This window comes from Miscanthus floridulus, chromosome 14 (genome assembly GCF_019320115.1).
Source record: "Miscanthus floridulus cultivar M001 chromosome 14, ASM1932011v1, whole genome shotgun sequence".
NCBI lineage: Eukaryota > Viridiplantae > Streptophyta > Magnoliopsida > Poales > Poaceae > Miscanthus > Miscanthus floridulus.
The window spans coordinates 55,333,671-55,349,140 of NC_089593.1; the positions used below are offsets into that span (position 1 = coordinate 55,333,671).

General features: G+C 42.7%; 2 protein-coding genes across 3 annotated transcripts; both read right to left on the reverse strand.

Moving 5' to 3' along the window:
* Positions 1 to 4,645: 4,645 nt before the first annotated feature.
* Positions 4,646 to 9,768, reverse strand: LOC136505247 (isoflavone reductase homolog). Of its 2 annotated transcripts, none has more exons than XM_066500397.1 (4): positions 9,422 to 9,768; positions 5,723 to 5,963; positions 5,211 to 5,348; positions 4,646 to 4,848 (listed from the first exon to the last, which is right to left on the reverse strand). In XM_066500397.1, the coding sequence occupies exons 1-4, from the start codon at positions 9,749 to 9,751 to the stop codon at positions 4,685 to 4,687; spliced, it is 873 nt and encodes a 290-aa protein (XP_066356494.1). In that variant the 5' UTR covers positions 9,752 to 9,768; the 3' UTR covers positions 4,646 to 4,684. The 2 variants fall into 2 exon arrangements, with proteins under 2 accessions (XP_066356494.1, XP_066356493.1); XM_066500396.1 differs by having other exon boundaries at positions 5,211 to 5,414.
* Positions 9,769 to 13,916: 4,148 nt separating this feature from the next.
* On the reverse strand, positions 13,917 to 15,164 carry LOC136502557 (isoflavone reductase homolog). The gene is made up of 3 exons (XM_066497816.1): positions 14,918 to 15,164; positions 14,318 to 14,521; positions 13,917 to 13,978 (listed from the first exon to the last, which is right to left on the reverse strand). The coding sequence occupies exons 1-3, from the start codon at positions 15,162 to 15,164 to the stop codon at positions 13,917 to 13,919; spliced, it is 513 nt and encodes a 170-aa protein (XP_066353913.1).
* Between the last annotated feature and the right edge of the window lie 306 nt (positions 15,165 to 15,470).

Below are 15,470 nucleotides of genomic sequence, written 5' to 3' on the forward strand. Positions count from 1 at the left end.
ACGATGGCTGCCTAGCCAACAAATATAGTTGCTCATCAATACTCTCATCACCCTGACATTCTTTTCGCAACCAGTCGCTGAAAGTTTCCATGTGCTGACGCGTAATCCAAGCTTCTGACTTCCCTAGAAACTCGGATCAGAGTAACTCTTTATGTGTCTCGATATACGGATCCACCAAGGAGTTTTGCAGAACTGTGTAGTGTGCTTTATTAAAATAATTGTCCTATGTACCAATATATGTTTTCTTCTCTAATGTCCCCTTTCCACTTAGTCTCCCCTCGTGTCGCGATTCAGGAACACCAATCGGGTCAAGGTCGGGAATAAAGTCAACACAAAACTCAATGACCTCCTCTGTTCCATAGCCCTTGGCAATGCTTCCTTCTGGCCGAGCACGGTTGTGAACATATTTCTTTAGGACTCCCATGAACCACTCAAAGGGGAACATGTTGTGCAGGAACACAGGACAAAGAATGCTAATCTCTTTGACCAGGTGAACTAGGAGGTGTGTCATGATATTAAAGAAGGAAGGAGGGAACACCAACTCAAAGCTGACAAGACATTGAACCACATCACTCTATAGTTTAGCTAGATCCATTGGATCGATTGCCTTCTGAGAAATTACATTGAGGAATGCACATAGCTTCACGATGGCTAGACGTACATTTGGAGGTAGAATTCCTCTTAGAGCAACTGGAAGCAATTGCGTCATGAGCACGTGGCAGTCATGGGACTTTATGTTTAGGAATTTCTTCTCTGGCACATTTATTATACCCTTTATATTCAAGGAGAATATAGATGGTACCTTGATGCTTGCTAGGCATTCAAACATGCTTTCCTTCTCTTCTTTGCTAAGAGTGTAGCTGGCAGGGCTTAAGTAATGGCGTCCATCATCTGTCTTATCTGGATGTAGGTTGTCTCGTTCTTTCAAACACCGTAGGTCCTGTCGTGCTTCAAGTGTGTCCTTAGGCTTCCCATACACACCCATGAAGCCTAGCAGGTTCACACAAAGATTCTTCGTCAGGTGCATCACGTCGATCGCACTACGGACCTCTAGGACTTGCCAATAGGGTAGCTCCCAAAATATGGACTTCTTCCACATGGGTGCATGACCGCCGGCGTCGTTCGGAACAGGTTCGCTGCCATGTGCCTTTTCAAATACTACTTTCACATCCTTGACCATATTGAGTATATCCTCACCAGTTCGGTTGCCCGGCTTGGTCTGGTGGTCTGCCTTACCTTTAAAATGCTTGCCTTTCTTTCTTAGGGGGTGATTCATAGGAAGAAATCGACGATGGCCAAGGTACATGACCTTTCGACATTTTTCAAGAATATACCTTTAATGTCATCGAAATAGTGCGTGCATGCATTATATCCCTTGTTTGATTGTCCTAAAAGATTACTTAGAGCAGGCCAATCATTGATTGTTATGAACAACAATGCTCGCAGGTCAAAGTGCTCCTGTTTGTGCTCATCCCACACACGTACACTTGGTCTGTTCCACAAAAGTAGAAGTTCTTCAACTAGTGGCCTCAGGTACACATCGATGTCGTTGCTAGGTTGCCTTGGGCCTTGGATGAGCACTGGCATCATAATAAACTTATGCTTCATGCATAACCAGGGAGGAAGGTTGTAGATACATAGAGTAATAGGCCAAGTGCTATGACTACTGCTCTACTCCCCAAAAGGATTTATACCATCCGTACTTAAAGCAAACCTTAAGTTTCTTGCGTCATTTGCAAACTCCGGGAATTCTCTATCGATTGCTCTCCACTAGAACCCATCAGCAGGGTGTCTCAACATATTGTCTACCTTACGGTCTTCTTTGTGCCATCGCAACAACTTTGCATGGTCTTTGTTTCTGAACAGACGTTTCAAGCGTGGTATTATAGAAGCATACCACATAATCTTGGCAGGGTTTTTCTTCGTGGGACGTTCGCCCTCAACATCACCAGGGTCATCTCGCCTGATCTTATACCACGATGCATGACATACCATGCATGCATCTAACTTCTCGTACTCCTCGCCATGGTAGAGGATGCAGTCATTAGGACATGCATGTATCTTTTGGATTTCTAATCCCAAAGGGCAGACTACCTGTTTTGCTTCATACGTAGTGATGGGCAATTCGTTATCCTTCGGAAGCATCTTCTTTTGGATTTTCAATAACTCCCCAAATCCCTTGTCAGATACACCATTCTTTGCCTTCCATTGCAGCAATTCCAGTGTGGTACCCAACTTTTTCTGCCCCGCATCACAAGTTGGGTATAGCAATTTCTTGTGATCCTCTAGCATGCGCTCGAACTTGATCTTCTCCTTTTCACTTTCGCATTCTCTTTGTGCGTCACGAATGGCCTAACCAAGATCATCAGCGGGCTCATCTTCTGCCACTACCTCTTCTTCAGCTTCCCCCATTGCAGTATCATTGAAGGCACCATATTCAGCAATAATGTCATCATCGTCCCATTGTTCTTCTTCACCTTCTTCCATTACAATCCCGATTTCTCCGTGCTTCGTCCAACAAATATAGTTTGGCATGAAACCCGACTTCAACAAGTGTGAATGAAAACTCCTTGAGCTAGCATATTCCTTCAAATTCTTACATATGGCACATGGGCAGCACATGAAACCATCGCGTTTGTTTGCCTCGGCCACACGTAAGAAAGAATACACGCCCTCAATGAACTCTTGGGAGCGGCGATCAGCATTGTACATCCAATGCCGGCTCATCTGCATTATATGACATACATACCATATTAAAACCTAGAACATAATTAGTTAATTATACGACATGCATGCCACCACACAAGGTATTAATTTATGAAAGTCTCGCTACAATGTAGACAATCCCAACTACCACTAAAAAACTAAAGCTAAAATGCACTTCAGCAGCATAAGGATTTCGCGACCAATCCCAACTAAAATAGACAGATCATGCGTTTGTTCAACATCTATGGGCTTCTTCAGTAGGATCACTGCCTCATCAGCCGCCGTAGCCGCCTGTGCAAGAGAGTTTTGCACATGTTCAACATACTCTTCCTCCCAGTACCAGCCTGAACATCTAGTGCCATCCCACTAAAATTAAAACAAAAAATTAGAACTTTAATCACAATCATCATAAAAATAAGTATAAATTAACCATAATCATCAAATGCGACAAAATAACTCACATTGCGATCCGGACACTTGCAGAAGATACGACCCTTGTAGGGACACTCCTTCCTCACCCGGTACTCCATCACAATCTTCTCCTCACACTTGCCGCATGCAATGAGAGGGAGGTCCGGCCTCAGTCGCTTTGGAACCCGATGAGAGGCCGTTGACCCGGAAGCAGTTGCCATCTACTCTCTATACTCATTTTTAATATAATATAAATTTCTCATTTTATAAACAAATAAAATTTAAAAAAACTCTAAAATTCTCTATATCTCTAAACCATGAAGTGTGCTATGCATGCTAGAAATGAAAGTTGAATACTAGTTTTGAATAACTACTTTAACCTTCCTTCATCCAAATATGCAAACTTTAAAGTGATTTTGAGCTTAAATGGCTTACAAATAAAAAAATCCACTATAAAAACCACATATATCTAGTCCACAAAATGAGATATGCTACTGATGAAACATGAGAGTATAAAGTTGGTAACCTTTAGAATCGAAGAATCGATGGAGGAATCGAAGAAATCTTGTGATTACTGGCGATGAGAAAGAAAAGAGGCCGGCGATGAAGCAAGAACACTGAGCTCGAAGTGGCTCGGGCTCGGGGAGAAAGAAGGGCTATATAGGAGGGGACCTTTAGTCCCGGTTGGAGACAGCAACCGGGACTAAAGGTCCCTTTCTAGTCCCGGACGGAGCCACCAGCCGGGAGTAGACTTTTACTCCCGGTTGGAGGTACCAACCGGGAGTAAAAGTTAACATTTAGTCCCGGTTGATAGCTCCAACCGGGACTAAAGATTCCCTGCAGCAAAAGCATGCCGCAGTAGCCATTGGGCAGGGACCTTTAGTCCCGGTTGGATCTACAAACCGGGACTAAAGGTCTCTCTAGTCCCGGGCGCGAAAAATACCGGGACTAAAGCCAAATTTTGAGCTGGATCAAAGGTCGTTTCTCTACTAGTGAAAACTAGTACGTGGGTTAGTGGGAGTGTATGGTCTACTCATCATGTATAGTGGATGTGAGTCATTTAGACTATAAGACAATACAAAGACCAAACATTTTCGAAGTGTAGAGTTGATATGAACCATTTAGATCCGGTGGCATTAGAAAGATCAATTATTTCTAACACACGGTGTTGATGGGGTTCTAATATTGTAAGACAAGTCTATAATTTGTATACAAATATGGCAAAAGAGTTGGCGATTATATTAAAATGATGAAGAATCTAGACAGGGAAATACAACATAGCTACAATAACTGAAAAAGGCCACATACAACAACAAGTGGTTCATTCAGGACAAGCCAACGATAAATTTACTTTAGCAATTACAGATATCTTTTCATGTACTCGTCCATGCGGGTATACTGAACCTCTGGGTACAACAAAATATGGTTCATTCAGGACAAGCCAACAATAAGTTTACTTTAGCAGTTATAGATACCTTTTCATGCACTCGTCCATGCACATATACTGAACCCTTTGCGCACAACAGAGTATGGTTTATTCAGGACAAGCCAATAGTTACTTTAGAAGTTACAGATATCTTTTCATGTACTCATCCACGCGGGTATACTGAACCTCTGGATACAATAGGGTAGCCTCTGCTCCATCCTCACCGATTTCAAAATTTGTCAAGCAACCTTCATAGAAAATGTGGTAATAGTGTCCCACTCCGACTTGATTGGCAAAGTCTGTATCTACACATCCATGGAAAACCATAATTTACGTTTAATACGGAGATGTGTAATGACAATTTTCGTGGACACTAAAATTGTTTAGGAAATACCAACAATATTTTTTACAAGTAGTAGTGTAGTACACTCCATACATCAGCCTTCAATGTCGAAGTAAGATGATACCATTTTTGGGATCAATTATGTGTACAGGTATCAGTGGAAATCACATCTGTTCACCCTAAACAATACTGATGTGACCCCCTCTCTACCAATTATGGTGTAACTAATAATTACACAAACAAGAAAGAATCTAAATCATATGCATTGGATTTTTCAATAAAAAAACCTTGCATTGCCCTCAGACATACAAATTTTGTAGTTACCTTTCATTGAAGCCAAGAATTCATCTGCAGGAATGTGGATTTTCTCCAGAACATTTCCGGAAAGCTTTTCCCATTTTGCGATCACATCATTTTGACTCAGGATGTTTTCATGTGGTCTTAGGTATATTGTCTTGTTCACTGCACGAGGATCATCAACAGACTTGATTGTATATGTTGCAACATCATCTTCATCACAAAATATAACTGCATGGTACATATATATGTGTCATAAATACGTAGTTAGAAACCATGTTGTTACTTCTAGTTTTATAAATCACCGTGTAAATATGTCCATTTTGGATATGGTATGCTTTACAAGGGACATGCACAATATTGATTTATGTTCAGATAAAATGGGAAAAATCATGTACATATAAAATCGTAAAGTTATAGCTAATATATAATTGTGATCAATTAAACAAACACTATAGTGAAAATGGATATTCATGTCAGATTAAATACAAAAGTAATGATGGGTGGAGGAGACGAACAAGTACTGTACAATGTTTTACCTTTGACATTGCCGTCTCCGTATACATGAACTTTCTCTTTGGGTGGCAAAAGGGTGCGCATTTGACATAGGTTTGGGCAAAAGTAACCAGCAAAGCAATTGGCAGAAACATAGGTGTGGGGAATGTTGGCATCTTCTATCGCCCATCTTAGGTCCATCTTCTCATCAAATGTAACCCTTCCTGGTTCAAGAGCATGCCCCATCTTGGATGGATCCATGCCGAATTCCGATGGTACAAAACGCTGCATCTCCACAATAACTTAAGTTTATTTAGACTCAGTACCTCTTCATCTTTTGTTGTTCTATATATTGAACTATATATACGAGAGTCTGCATCTGTACATGTTAAAGGGCATTTTTACAATGTTGTTTGCATTAGTTTCTTTATTCGTAGCTAATGTGAAGTTGGGAAGGCTCAACAAAAACACACTGCAGCTGCGTTGTTGGTGCTCATATGGGATTGGATAGGATTAGCAGCAACAGTTTGAAGACCAGACACTCAAAACCATTTCCGATCTATAAACAAGTATAACGTACTTCGTTCAACTCAGAATAAGTGTACATCATGTAGTTAACTAATTTTATTTTTGACTATTATCAAATAGTATTGACATTTATATCCCTAAATAATTTAATATGATAATATATGGCATGATTAATTTGATGATGTTTATTTGCTATCATAAACATCAGGGAATTTTGTACATGTTTAGTTAAACCTGAAATTGATTGACTCTTCGAAATACTAGATGTGAGCTTATCTTGGTAGGGACAAGAGTATATTTGTTTGGTTCTTATTCTATATATATATATATATATATATTCCATTTTTAAAAGAAGAGTACATTCCCTTCGTCTTTGCATAACACAAGCACATCCTCAGAGAGCCAAGGAGGGAGGAGTCGGGACATGGTGGTGTCGCCGTCAGGCGTCAGGGATGACAGTCGGGGGCTACCAGAAGGAGTGAAGGGCCGGGGGCAGAGTGAGGATTAGGAAACAGATTAGAGACGGTGATGTGAAACAGAGAAGCACGTAGTCCGGCGATCAGATGCGCCTGATTTTTTTAATTATTATTTTGGGTGCGTGTCCGACTCCCACGTCCTCCTCCTTCCCATTAAAGATTGAGCTTCTTGTTTCCACTCCACTGAAATTTCAAAAAAAAATTATGGTTGAAGTCGTTGGTGGTGTCCCCAAAACCAAATCTGTCGGCAAATAGACGGTGATAGGTAGTGTTGAAAACGGATCAGATTCTATGGAATCGAATCTTGATGTCACCTTTTACCACATTTTAATTCAGATTCCAATACAAATACGGATCTTTGCGAATATGAATACAAATTAGCGGTCCCGTATTCGGATTTCTATTCGAATATTTACTTAATTCAACTCAAAATGCATATTGTTAAATTTAACGTACATGAATAACATTTTATTACGAAATTCGTCGATAACCAAAGTGAAATAAAATCAAAGTACACTTCTAGTAATCATCAATATCGAAGTGAACCAAATTATAATGGATAATATTTAATAAAACGATAGGTTAAGTGAAGAAATTTAAATAAGAATTGTAGGCAACAAGTAGCCATTTTGTTTTATCATTTTTTTTAATTACAAAATTATTACACAAGTAGATAATAAAGTTTGTGGATATATAACATAGACAAGAATAGCTCATAAAAATAATTTAGTTATTAATAAATATTTAATAATTGAATATATAAATTAATGAATCATTATTTATGTAATATCTATCATAAAATCATAAGTTACATAAATTAATTTACATGAGAAAAATAAATTGCAATAACAAATATATTAGGTTTAAACTAAATTAGAAAAATACTAAAAAAATTAATATTTATGTATCATTAATAGTGTTAAATTAATACTAAAAGTCACTTATAGATATACTACTAAATAGTTTCAATGCATTATTAGTAATACCAAAATTAAAGAATTAGTCATTAGTCATATAGAGAGAAAACTTTTAAATAGATTCGTTACATCTTCTTCGCAGATACAGATAAATGTCGAATATTTCATGTTTCTGTCCAATATGTATCTAAAATCGGACAGAAAAACTATTGAAAAATAAATTCAAATACATCCATTTAATATTCACAGTAGAAACGGATACGAACATAGATATCCATATTATAAGTCACTACCGGAAACCTCAAATTTGCTGAGTGTTTTTATGTTTGCCGAGTGCATTCTCTCGGGCACTCGGCAAACAAATTATTTGCCGAGCGCTATCCTAAAAACACTCGGCAAAAAAAAACTCGGCAAAAAGGGGGGATTGCCGAGTGTCAAACAAAAAACACTCGGCAAATAGGAGGTTTACCGTGTCACAAAAAAAACACTCGGCAAAAAGGAGGTTTGCCGAGTGTCCCAAAACAACACTCGGCAAAGCCAAATTTTTTTTTGTATAAACAAAAAAGCCACCCGCCCCTACCGTCCCTCACCCGCACGTTCCCCTCACTCCCCTTCTTCCCCGCCGCACCCTCCCCTCCCCTCCCCAGCCCCCCGCACACTCCCCTCCCCTCCTCCCGCACCCACCCATCCACCGCCGGATCCCACCCCTCCCCTCCCTCCCCTTCTTTCTCGGCACGGCCGGTGCTGCCGCCTCCCTCTCCCCCCTCCCCTACCTTCTTCTCCCTCCCGCTCCCCACCGGCGAGATCCGGCGCGGTCGGCGTTCCCCGGCGCGGCCCCTCCCCTCCCGCTCCCCACCGGCGAGATCCGGCGGCCGGTGCCGCCCCCTCCCTCTCCCCCCTCCCCTACCTTCTTCCCCCCTCCCGCTCCCCACTAGCGAGATCCGGCGCGGCCCCTCCCTTCCCTCCCCCCCCTCCCCTCCCTTCTCCCCCCCCCTCCCGCTCCCCACCGGCGAGATCCGGCGTGGCCCCTCCCCTCCCGCTCCCCACCGGCGAGATCCGGCGCGGCCGGTGCCGCCCCCTCCCTCTCCCCCCTCCCCTACCTTCTTCCCCGGCGCGGTCCCTCCCCTCCCGCTCCCCACCGGCGAGATCCGGCGGCCGGTGCCGCCCCCTCCCTCCCTCCCCCAACGGCGAGATCCAGGGAGGGGGCCCGGCGGCGGCGCACCCCAGGTGGCGGAGGGGACGGCTGCGCGGGCCAGGGGCGAGCTGCAGCCCCCTGGCCGAGAGCGGCGGCGCGGTGGCGTGGTGGCGGAGGCGGATGCGGCGTGGATGGTGGCGGCGGTGCTGGTGGTGCGGTCGTGGTGTCGGCATGCCTTTTTTTATTTTTTTTGAAAAAAAAGTTTGCCGAGTGTTTTCTGGGCACTCGACAACGTCTTTGCCGAGTGCCCGACAAAAAAATACTCGGTAAACTAGCCTTTGCCGTTAAAACATTTGCCAAAGTGTAACACTCGGCAAACTCTTTGCCGAGTGTTTTTGAGACTTCGCGAAGCTCTTGTGTCCGGTAGTGAGTTTTAACAAATACGGATTTAGACAATACGGATTCTGAGACATCCATTTCCAACTCTAGTGATAGGGGGTGTGGCTCCGAAGATCAGAGATGGAGACGTACTGGAGACTGGAGTAGAGAGGCTGGGCAGCTCGCCCAGGAAAGAACAAAATGGATTCAGGAACACAACTCAATTAACAAAACGGATTAAAAAAGAAGCTTTCTGAACCGCCAATAAGTAGTGGCTAGTATACTGGAACAGTTTGCGAAGTGACGCACCTTGATGTTCCCAGCCTCCTTGATAGCCTCGACGAGCTTATGCTGCAGGGAGAGGTTGTGGCTGCGGAAGTGCACCCCGGACATGGCCGAGATGACCACGTCGGCCTGCGCCACGGCGGCGACGAGAGCCGCGTGGTCCTCCAGCGACGCCTCCACCAGGCGCGCGCCCTGCGCCTTGAAGGAGAGCAGCATCTGGAGCTTGTCGATGTCCAGGCCGATCTCCGGCCGCATCAGGACCAGCGTCGGGTGACCCTGCGCCAGGCTCGCCCGCACGATCCGCCGGCCGATGTACCCGGTGCCGCCCACCACCAGGACCCGACTCTTCTCCATGGTTGGCGAGAGGACGACTGACTGCAACAGAGATGCTGATCTACAGGCTGTTGCCACCTTGCTACTTTATTACACGGAAACAGAGACGTACTCCCTCCGTACTTATTTAGGTGACGACGTAGAAATGGTGCCAATCAAATCTTGTCAAATTTGATTTAGAAAATATTAACAATATTTGTATCTCTGGATAAATTTATTTTTAAAATATATTCAATGATCTATCTAATGATACTAATTATGTACTATAAATAATAATATTTTATTATATATATTTAATCAAAGTTAAGTATCTTTGACTTCTCGTGAAGTGAGAACGACACATAAAAAAAGGTACGGAGGGAAAATAGCAGCATGGGTCTATGCTCCAAATAAATCACTACCGGAAACGCCTAAGTTGCCGAGTGTCAGGTGCTTTGCCGAGTGTTCTTTTTCGGGCACTCGGCAAAGACGCCTTTGCCGAGTGTTTTTTTTTTTGACACTCGGCAAAGAGGCTATTTGTCGAGTGTTTTTTTTAACACTCGGCAAAGAGTCTCTTTGCCGAGTGTTTTTTTTTTACACTCGGCAAAAAGCTTCTTTGCCGAGTGTTTTTTTTTGACACTCGGCAAAGAGCTTCTTTGCCGAGTGTTATTTTTTTTACACTCGGCAAAAAAAATTTCAAAGCACATTTTGAAGTAGTAAATTAATTCAAATGAAAAAGTTTTCAACTACAAAGTTGTATAACTCATCAAGATGTACAATGTTTATTTTGGTCTTTTCTTCATACGACAAAGTGAAAATAAATTTGTTCACAAATCTAACATATCTCTCTTGTAGTTTATGAAACTACAAGAGAGATATATAAGATTTGTGAACAATGTTAGAACGACAATGTCGGATGAACAGATGACCAAACAACCAAAATAAACTTTGTAGATCTCGAAAAGTTATGAAACTTTGTAGTTTACAACTTTTTGATTTGAAAATATCTTGTCATGCAAAACTGTGTTTGAATTTCAAAATTTTAAAATTCAAATTTTGTAAATGACCTCGGATGGAAAAACTTCCTATACTAAAAGTGTAGATCTCGAAAAGTTATGAAACTTTGTAGTTTACAACTTTTTGATTTGAAAACATCTTGTCATGCAAAACTGTGTTTGAATTTCAAAATTTTAAAATTCAAATTTTGTAAACGACCTCGGATGGAAAAACTTCCTAAACTAAAAGTGTAGATCTCAAAAAGTTATGAAACTTTGTAGTTTACAACTTTTTTATTTGAATTCGTTTAGGGCCTCAAACATGCAATTTACACTCGGTTTAGTATAATATATTGGGAACTAAAACGGAATCCAGACACAAGTGAGAGTGTGGTGTAGTGGTAGAGGAGGTACGTGCACAGCGGGAGGTCTTGGGTTCGAATTGCGTCGGCCGCGTAGCCATGAAATTCACGCGAAAAATGTCGTAGATGGGTGGGCGCTGACTGGTGGGGGCCTCCATCGATAAAAAAAAAATCCATGTTTTTTTGGTAAAATTTCCTATTTTTTCGGGTTTTTTTCGGTTTCAACTTTGCCGAGTGTCGGGCACTCGGCAAAGGCTTTGCCGAGTGCCCGATAAAAGACACTCGGCAAAGTTGGCTTTGCTGTCACTTTTTTTGGCGAGTGCTGTTCGCCGAGTGTTACACTCGACGAACCATTTGCCGAGTGTTTTATGCCTTTTGCCGAGTGTTTCGGGCACTCGGCAAACTCAAGGAGTCCGGTAGTGAATACAACTCTTCCCTTCAATTTAAAAGTCATTTTTTACCTCCTGCAAATGTCTGCGTATGCTAGAAAGGAGTGAATGGGAGCTGCTAAAAATTCTTCGCCGAGAAAAACTATATATGCCAATTTTAGCCCAACACGTCTCACTCCAAATTGCCAAGGTCACACACGGCAATCAGTTATATATCGACCCTAAGAATAATTAGTAATTTCTCAAAGCGGTACGAAGTGAAGCAACAACGCACGAATTAAACTACTTGCTAATTAGCCGGCTAACAAAAGCTCTAAACAGCATGCGAAATATTAATCCATGTGCTGAAGAGAATAATTGCCCACTAGGCACTAGGTGGAAACTTGTAGCGACTGTTGTCGACTGAGCAAACAACGTACTCGCGCCGTCTTGTAAAAGTGTCATTCTTATTAGTTTTCATCAAGTCAAATATTTTTAACTTTTACCAAATATATATAAGAAAATATTAACATTTCAAAGTTGTGTGCTTAACATTCCTAATCTAGATTGCTTGGTTATAATATCTCGAGTAATAGCGCTCAAATTGGAGCCCCTACTTTAGATTTGAAGGCTCCCCAACTTTTGAGGGCCTTCTTTAGGCTCAGCTCCAACAACAACCCTCAAATTAGAGCCCTCAAATCTATTTCAATAGACATTGACATATGTGACCGGCTCGTCATTCCTATTCCCGCCTCATCATCTGACTAAGCTATGCGGTGGTAGCTGGGGCAGAGCAGCCACTTCGGAGAGAAGAGGATGCTGGAAGGATCCACTAGGGCAGTAGTCCCGACGGATGGGATTCGCCGTTGGGGCAACAGTCCATATGGACGAGATCCGCCGTTAGGGCTGGTGGATCTGCCAGAGCCAAGGAAGAGGACGATATGGAGGTGGATCCACCTGGGCGAGGTTAAGAGAGACCAAGCTTGGGAAGGTTGATGGGGACAGAGTGCGAGGGCAGTGTTGTGGGTTCCGAGTAGCTATGAACCGATTCCTAGTGCCAAGGAAGGAGGCCAGATGGAGGCGGCGGGCGGCGGCCGATGTACCTGGTGCCGCCGACCACCAGGACCCATCTCTTCTCCATGGTTCGCAAGAGGATGATTGATTGGAATCAGATAGTAGCTCGCTGCCACCTTGCTACTACTCTATTACAAGAAACAGAGGTTTAGGGCCGATTTGGTACCGGTACAGATTTTGGCATAGCTTCATAGTGTTGTTTTTGCCATTTATCTACCAAACGGTTCCCATGAAACAGCTTCGTCCCATAATATCTGTAATATGTGCTCTCACATGCAAAAAGTAGATGGTGAAGCTGAAAAAACCCATCTTCACCCAGCTTCCTCTGACACTGGTGGGGCTGAGCATGGCCATGGTGAGGGGCTTAGCTCGGTTACAGGCCGGGAAGGGAGCGCTGGCGAGCGCGCGGTGACCAGGGCACAACTCAAGGTGGACCGTCACGGGCGAGGCCGTCAGGGTTTGGCTCGGGGTGGGCCGTTGCTAGTGTGGCTGCCGGGGCTCAGCTCGAGGCGAGCCGGGGCAGGCGAGGTAGTCGGCGAGTGTGCAGCCGCCGGCGCCGGAGCTGGACTCGTGGTGTGCCAAGCGGGGTGGGTGGCACGCGAGCATCGGCGGTGCACGGAAGGAGGCCGCATGGGTGCCCTGTTGTGCGGTGGAAGAAGAGGCCGTGTGAGTGCCCATGACCAGATAAGGCTGAGGGAGAGAAGAAGCAGAAAAAAAGAGAAGGGTATTTAGACTATGAAGGGCTTCACCACATTCATTGTTAAGGTGGATTAGCATAGCAATTGAAGTTTCTATAGTTCATAACACTAACCCTGCTAGGTTAGTCCTTTTACGTGAAGTAGTGACGGAAGTATAAGTGGTTTAGTGGGAGTGTGCGGTCTACTGAACACGTACAGTGGATCTGAGCGATTTAGACTATGAGATAATACAAAGACCAAACATTTTCAAAGTGTAGAGTTGATATGAACCATTTGGACCCTATGGCATTACAAAGAACAAATATTTCTAACACATGATGTTGAGGGATTCTAATATGATAAGACAAGCCAACAACTTTTTTTGAAACAACAGGCAGAAAAGCGGCCGATTATATTAAAAAGATAAAGAATCCAAACTGAGTAATACAACAGAGCAACGATAACCCAAAAAGGTCACATACAACAACAACTGATTCGTTCAGACAAGCCAACAATAAGTTTACTTTAGCAGATATCTTTTCATGTACTCGTCCATGTGGGTGAAGGTCGCATACAACAACAACAACTGATTCGTTTAGACAAGCCAACAATAAGTTTACTTTAGGAGTTACAGATATCTTTTCATGTACTCGACCATGCGGGTATACTGAACGTCTAGGTACAACAGAGTAGCCTCTGCTCCATCGTCGCCGATTTCAAAAATTTGTCAATCAACCTTCATAGAAAATATGGTAAAAGTGTCCCACAGCGACTTGATTGGTGAAGTCAGTATCTGCACATCCGTGGAAAATCATAATTTATGTTCAACAGGGAGATGTGTAATGACAATTTTCATGGACACTAAATTTTTTGAGGAAATACCAACGGTATTTTTTATATGCAGTAGTGTAGTACACTCCATACATCGGCCTTCAACGTAGAAAGTTTTGGGGTCTTTTATGTGTACAACTATAAGTGGAAATCACATCTTTTCACCCTAACAATACTGATGTGACCCCTCTACCAATTATGGTGTAACTCATAATTACACAAACAAGAAAGAATCTAAATCCTATGCATTGAATTTTTCAGAACTATGCATTGTGCTCAGACAAACAATTTTTGTAGTTACCTTTCATTGAAGCCAAGAATTCATCTGCAGGAATGTGGATTTTCTCCAGAACATTTCTGGAAAGGTTTTCCCATTTTGAGATAACCATTTTTGAGTCAAGATGTTTTTCTGGTGGTCTTAGGTATATTTTCTTGTTCAATGCACGAGGATCATCAACAGACTTGATTGTATATGTTGCAACATCGTCTTCATCACAAAATATAACTGCATGGTACATATATATGTGTCATAACTATACGCCTTGTTCGCTTGGCTTATAAGCCGTACTTTTTCAGCCAACGAATAGTATTTTTCTCTCACAACAAATCAACCAACAGTACTTTCAGCTATGGCCTATCAGCCAAACGAACAGGGCATATGTAGTTAGAACCATGTTATTACTACTAGTTTTATAAATCTCTGTGTAAATCTGTCCATTTTGGATTTGCTATGCTATACAAGGGACATGCACAATGTTGATTACACACTCCACATATGAAAAAGCTAACATATATTTGTGATGAATTAAAGAAACATTAGTGAAAATGGGTCTTGATGTCAGATTAAATAAAAAAGGAATGATGGGCGGAGGAGAGGAACAAGTACTATACAAAGTTTTACCGTTGACATTGCCGTCTCCATATAGACGAACTTTCTCTTTGGGTGGCAACAGGGTGCGCATTTGATATAGGTTTGGGCAAAAGTAACCAGCAAAGCAATTGGCAGAAACATAGGTGTGGGGAATGTTGGCCTCTTCAATTGCCCGTCTTAGGTCCATCTTTTCATCAAACGTAACCCTTCCTGGTTCCAGAGCATGCCCCATCTTGGATGGATCCATGCCAAATTCTGATGGTATAAAACGCTGCATCCACAATGACATAATTTTATTTAGACTCAGCATCTCTTCATCTATCATTGCTTTATATTATGGAAACATATCAGGTGCAAACCAAGCAACCTGTGGAAACTTGAAAACTACCGATCAAAGACACATGATGTCAATCCAATGGATATGGTGAGAGACGGCACGATTTTATGCTTAAGCCCCCCCCCCCCCCCCCACTGGCGGCTTTTTTACCAAAAACCCCCCTGCCTCCTCCTCTGCAAATTCACCGTGAGAGACCTGCGCCGCCCCCAGATCCGGGAGTTACTTCCCTCCATTTGTGTTTACTTG

Bases quoted from the DNA above. Each gene is read 5' to 3' on its own strand.
- LOC136505247 (XM_066500396.1), bottom strand. From the start codon at position 9,751: ATGGAGAAGAGTCGGGTCCTGGTGGTGGGCGGCACCGGGTACATCGGC. The intron at 5,964-9,421 runs GTGCGTCACTTC...GTGGAGATGCAG, and splicing joins AGGAGGCTGGGAACATCAAG to CGTTTTGTACCATCGGAATT. The intron at 4,849-5,210 runs GTAACTACAAAA...ATGGATGTGTAG, and splicing joins ATTCTTGGCTTCAATGAAAG to ATACAGACTTTGCCAATCAA.
- LOC136502557 (XM_066497816.1), bottom strand. From the start codon at position 15,164: ATGCAGCGTTTTATACCATCAGAATTTGGCATGGATCCATCCAAGATG. The intron at 14,522-14,917 runs GTAAAACTTTGT...TGTACCATGCAG, and splicing joins TGGAGACGGCAATGTCAACG to TTATATTTTGTGATGAAGAC. The intron at 13,979-14,317 runs GTAACTACAAAA...ACGGATGTGCAG, and splicing joins ATTCTTGGCTTCAATGAAAG to ATACTGACTTCACCAATCAA.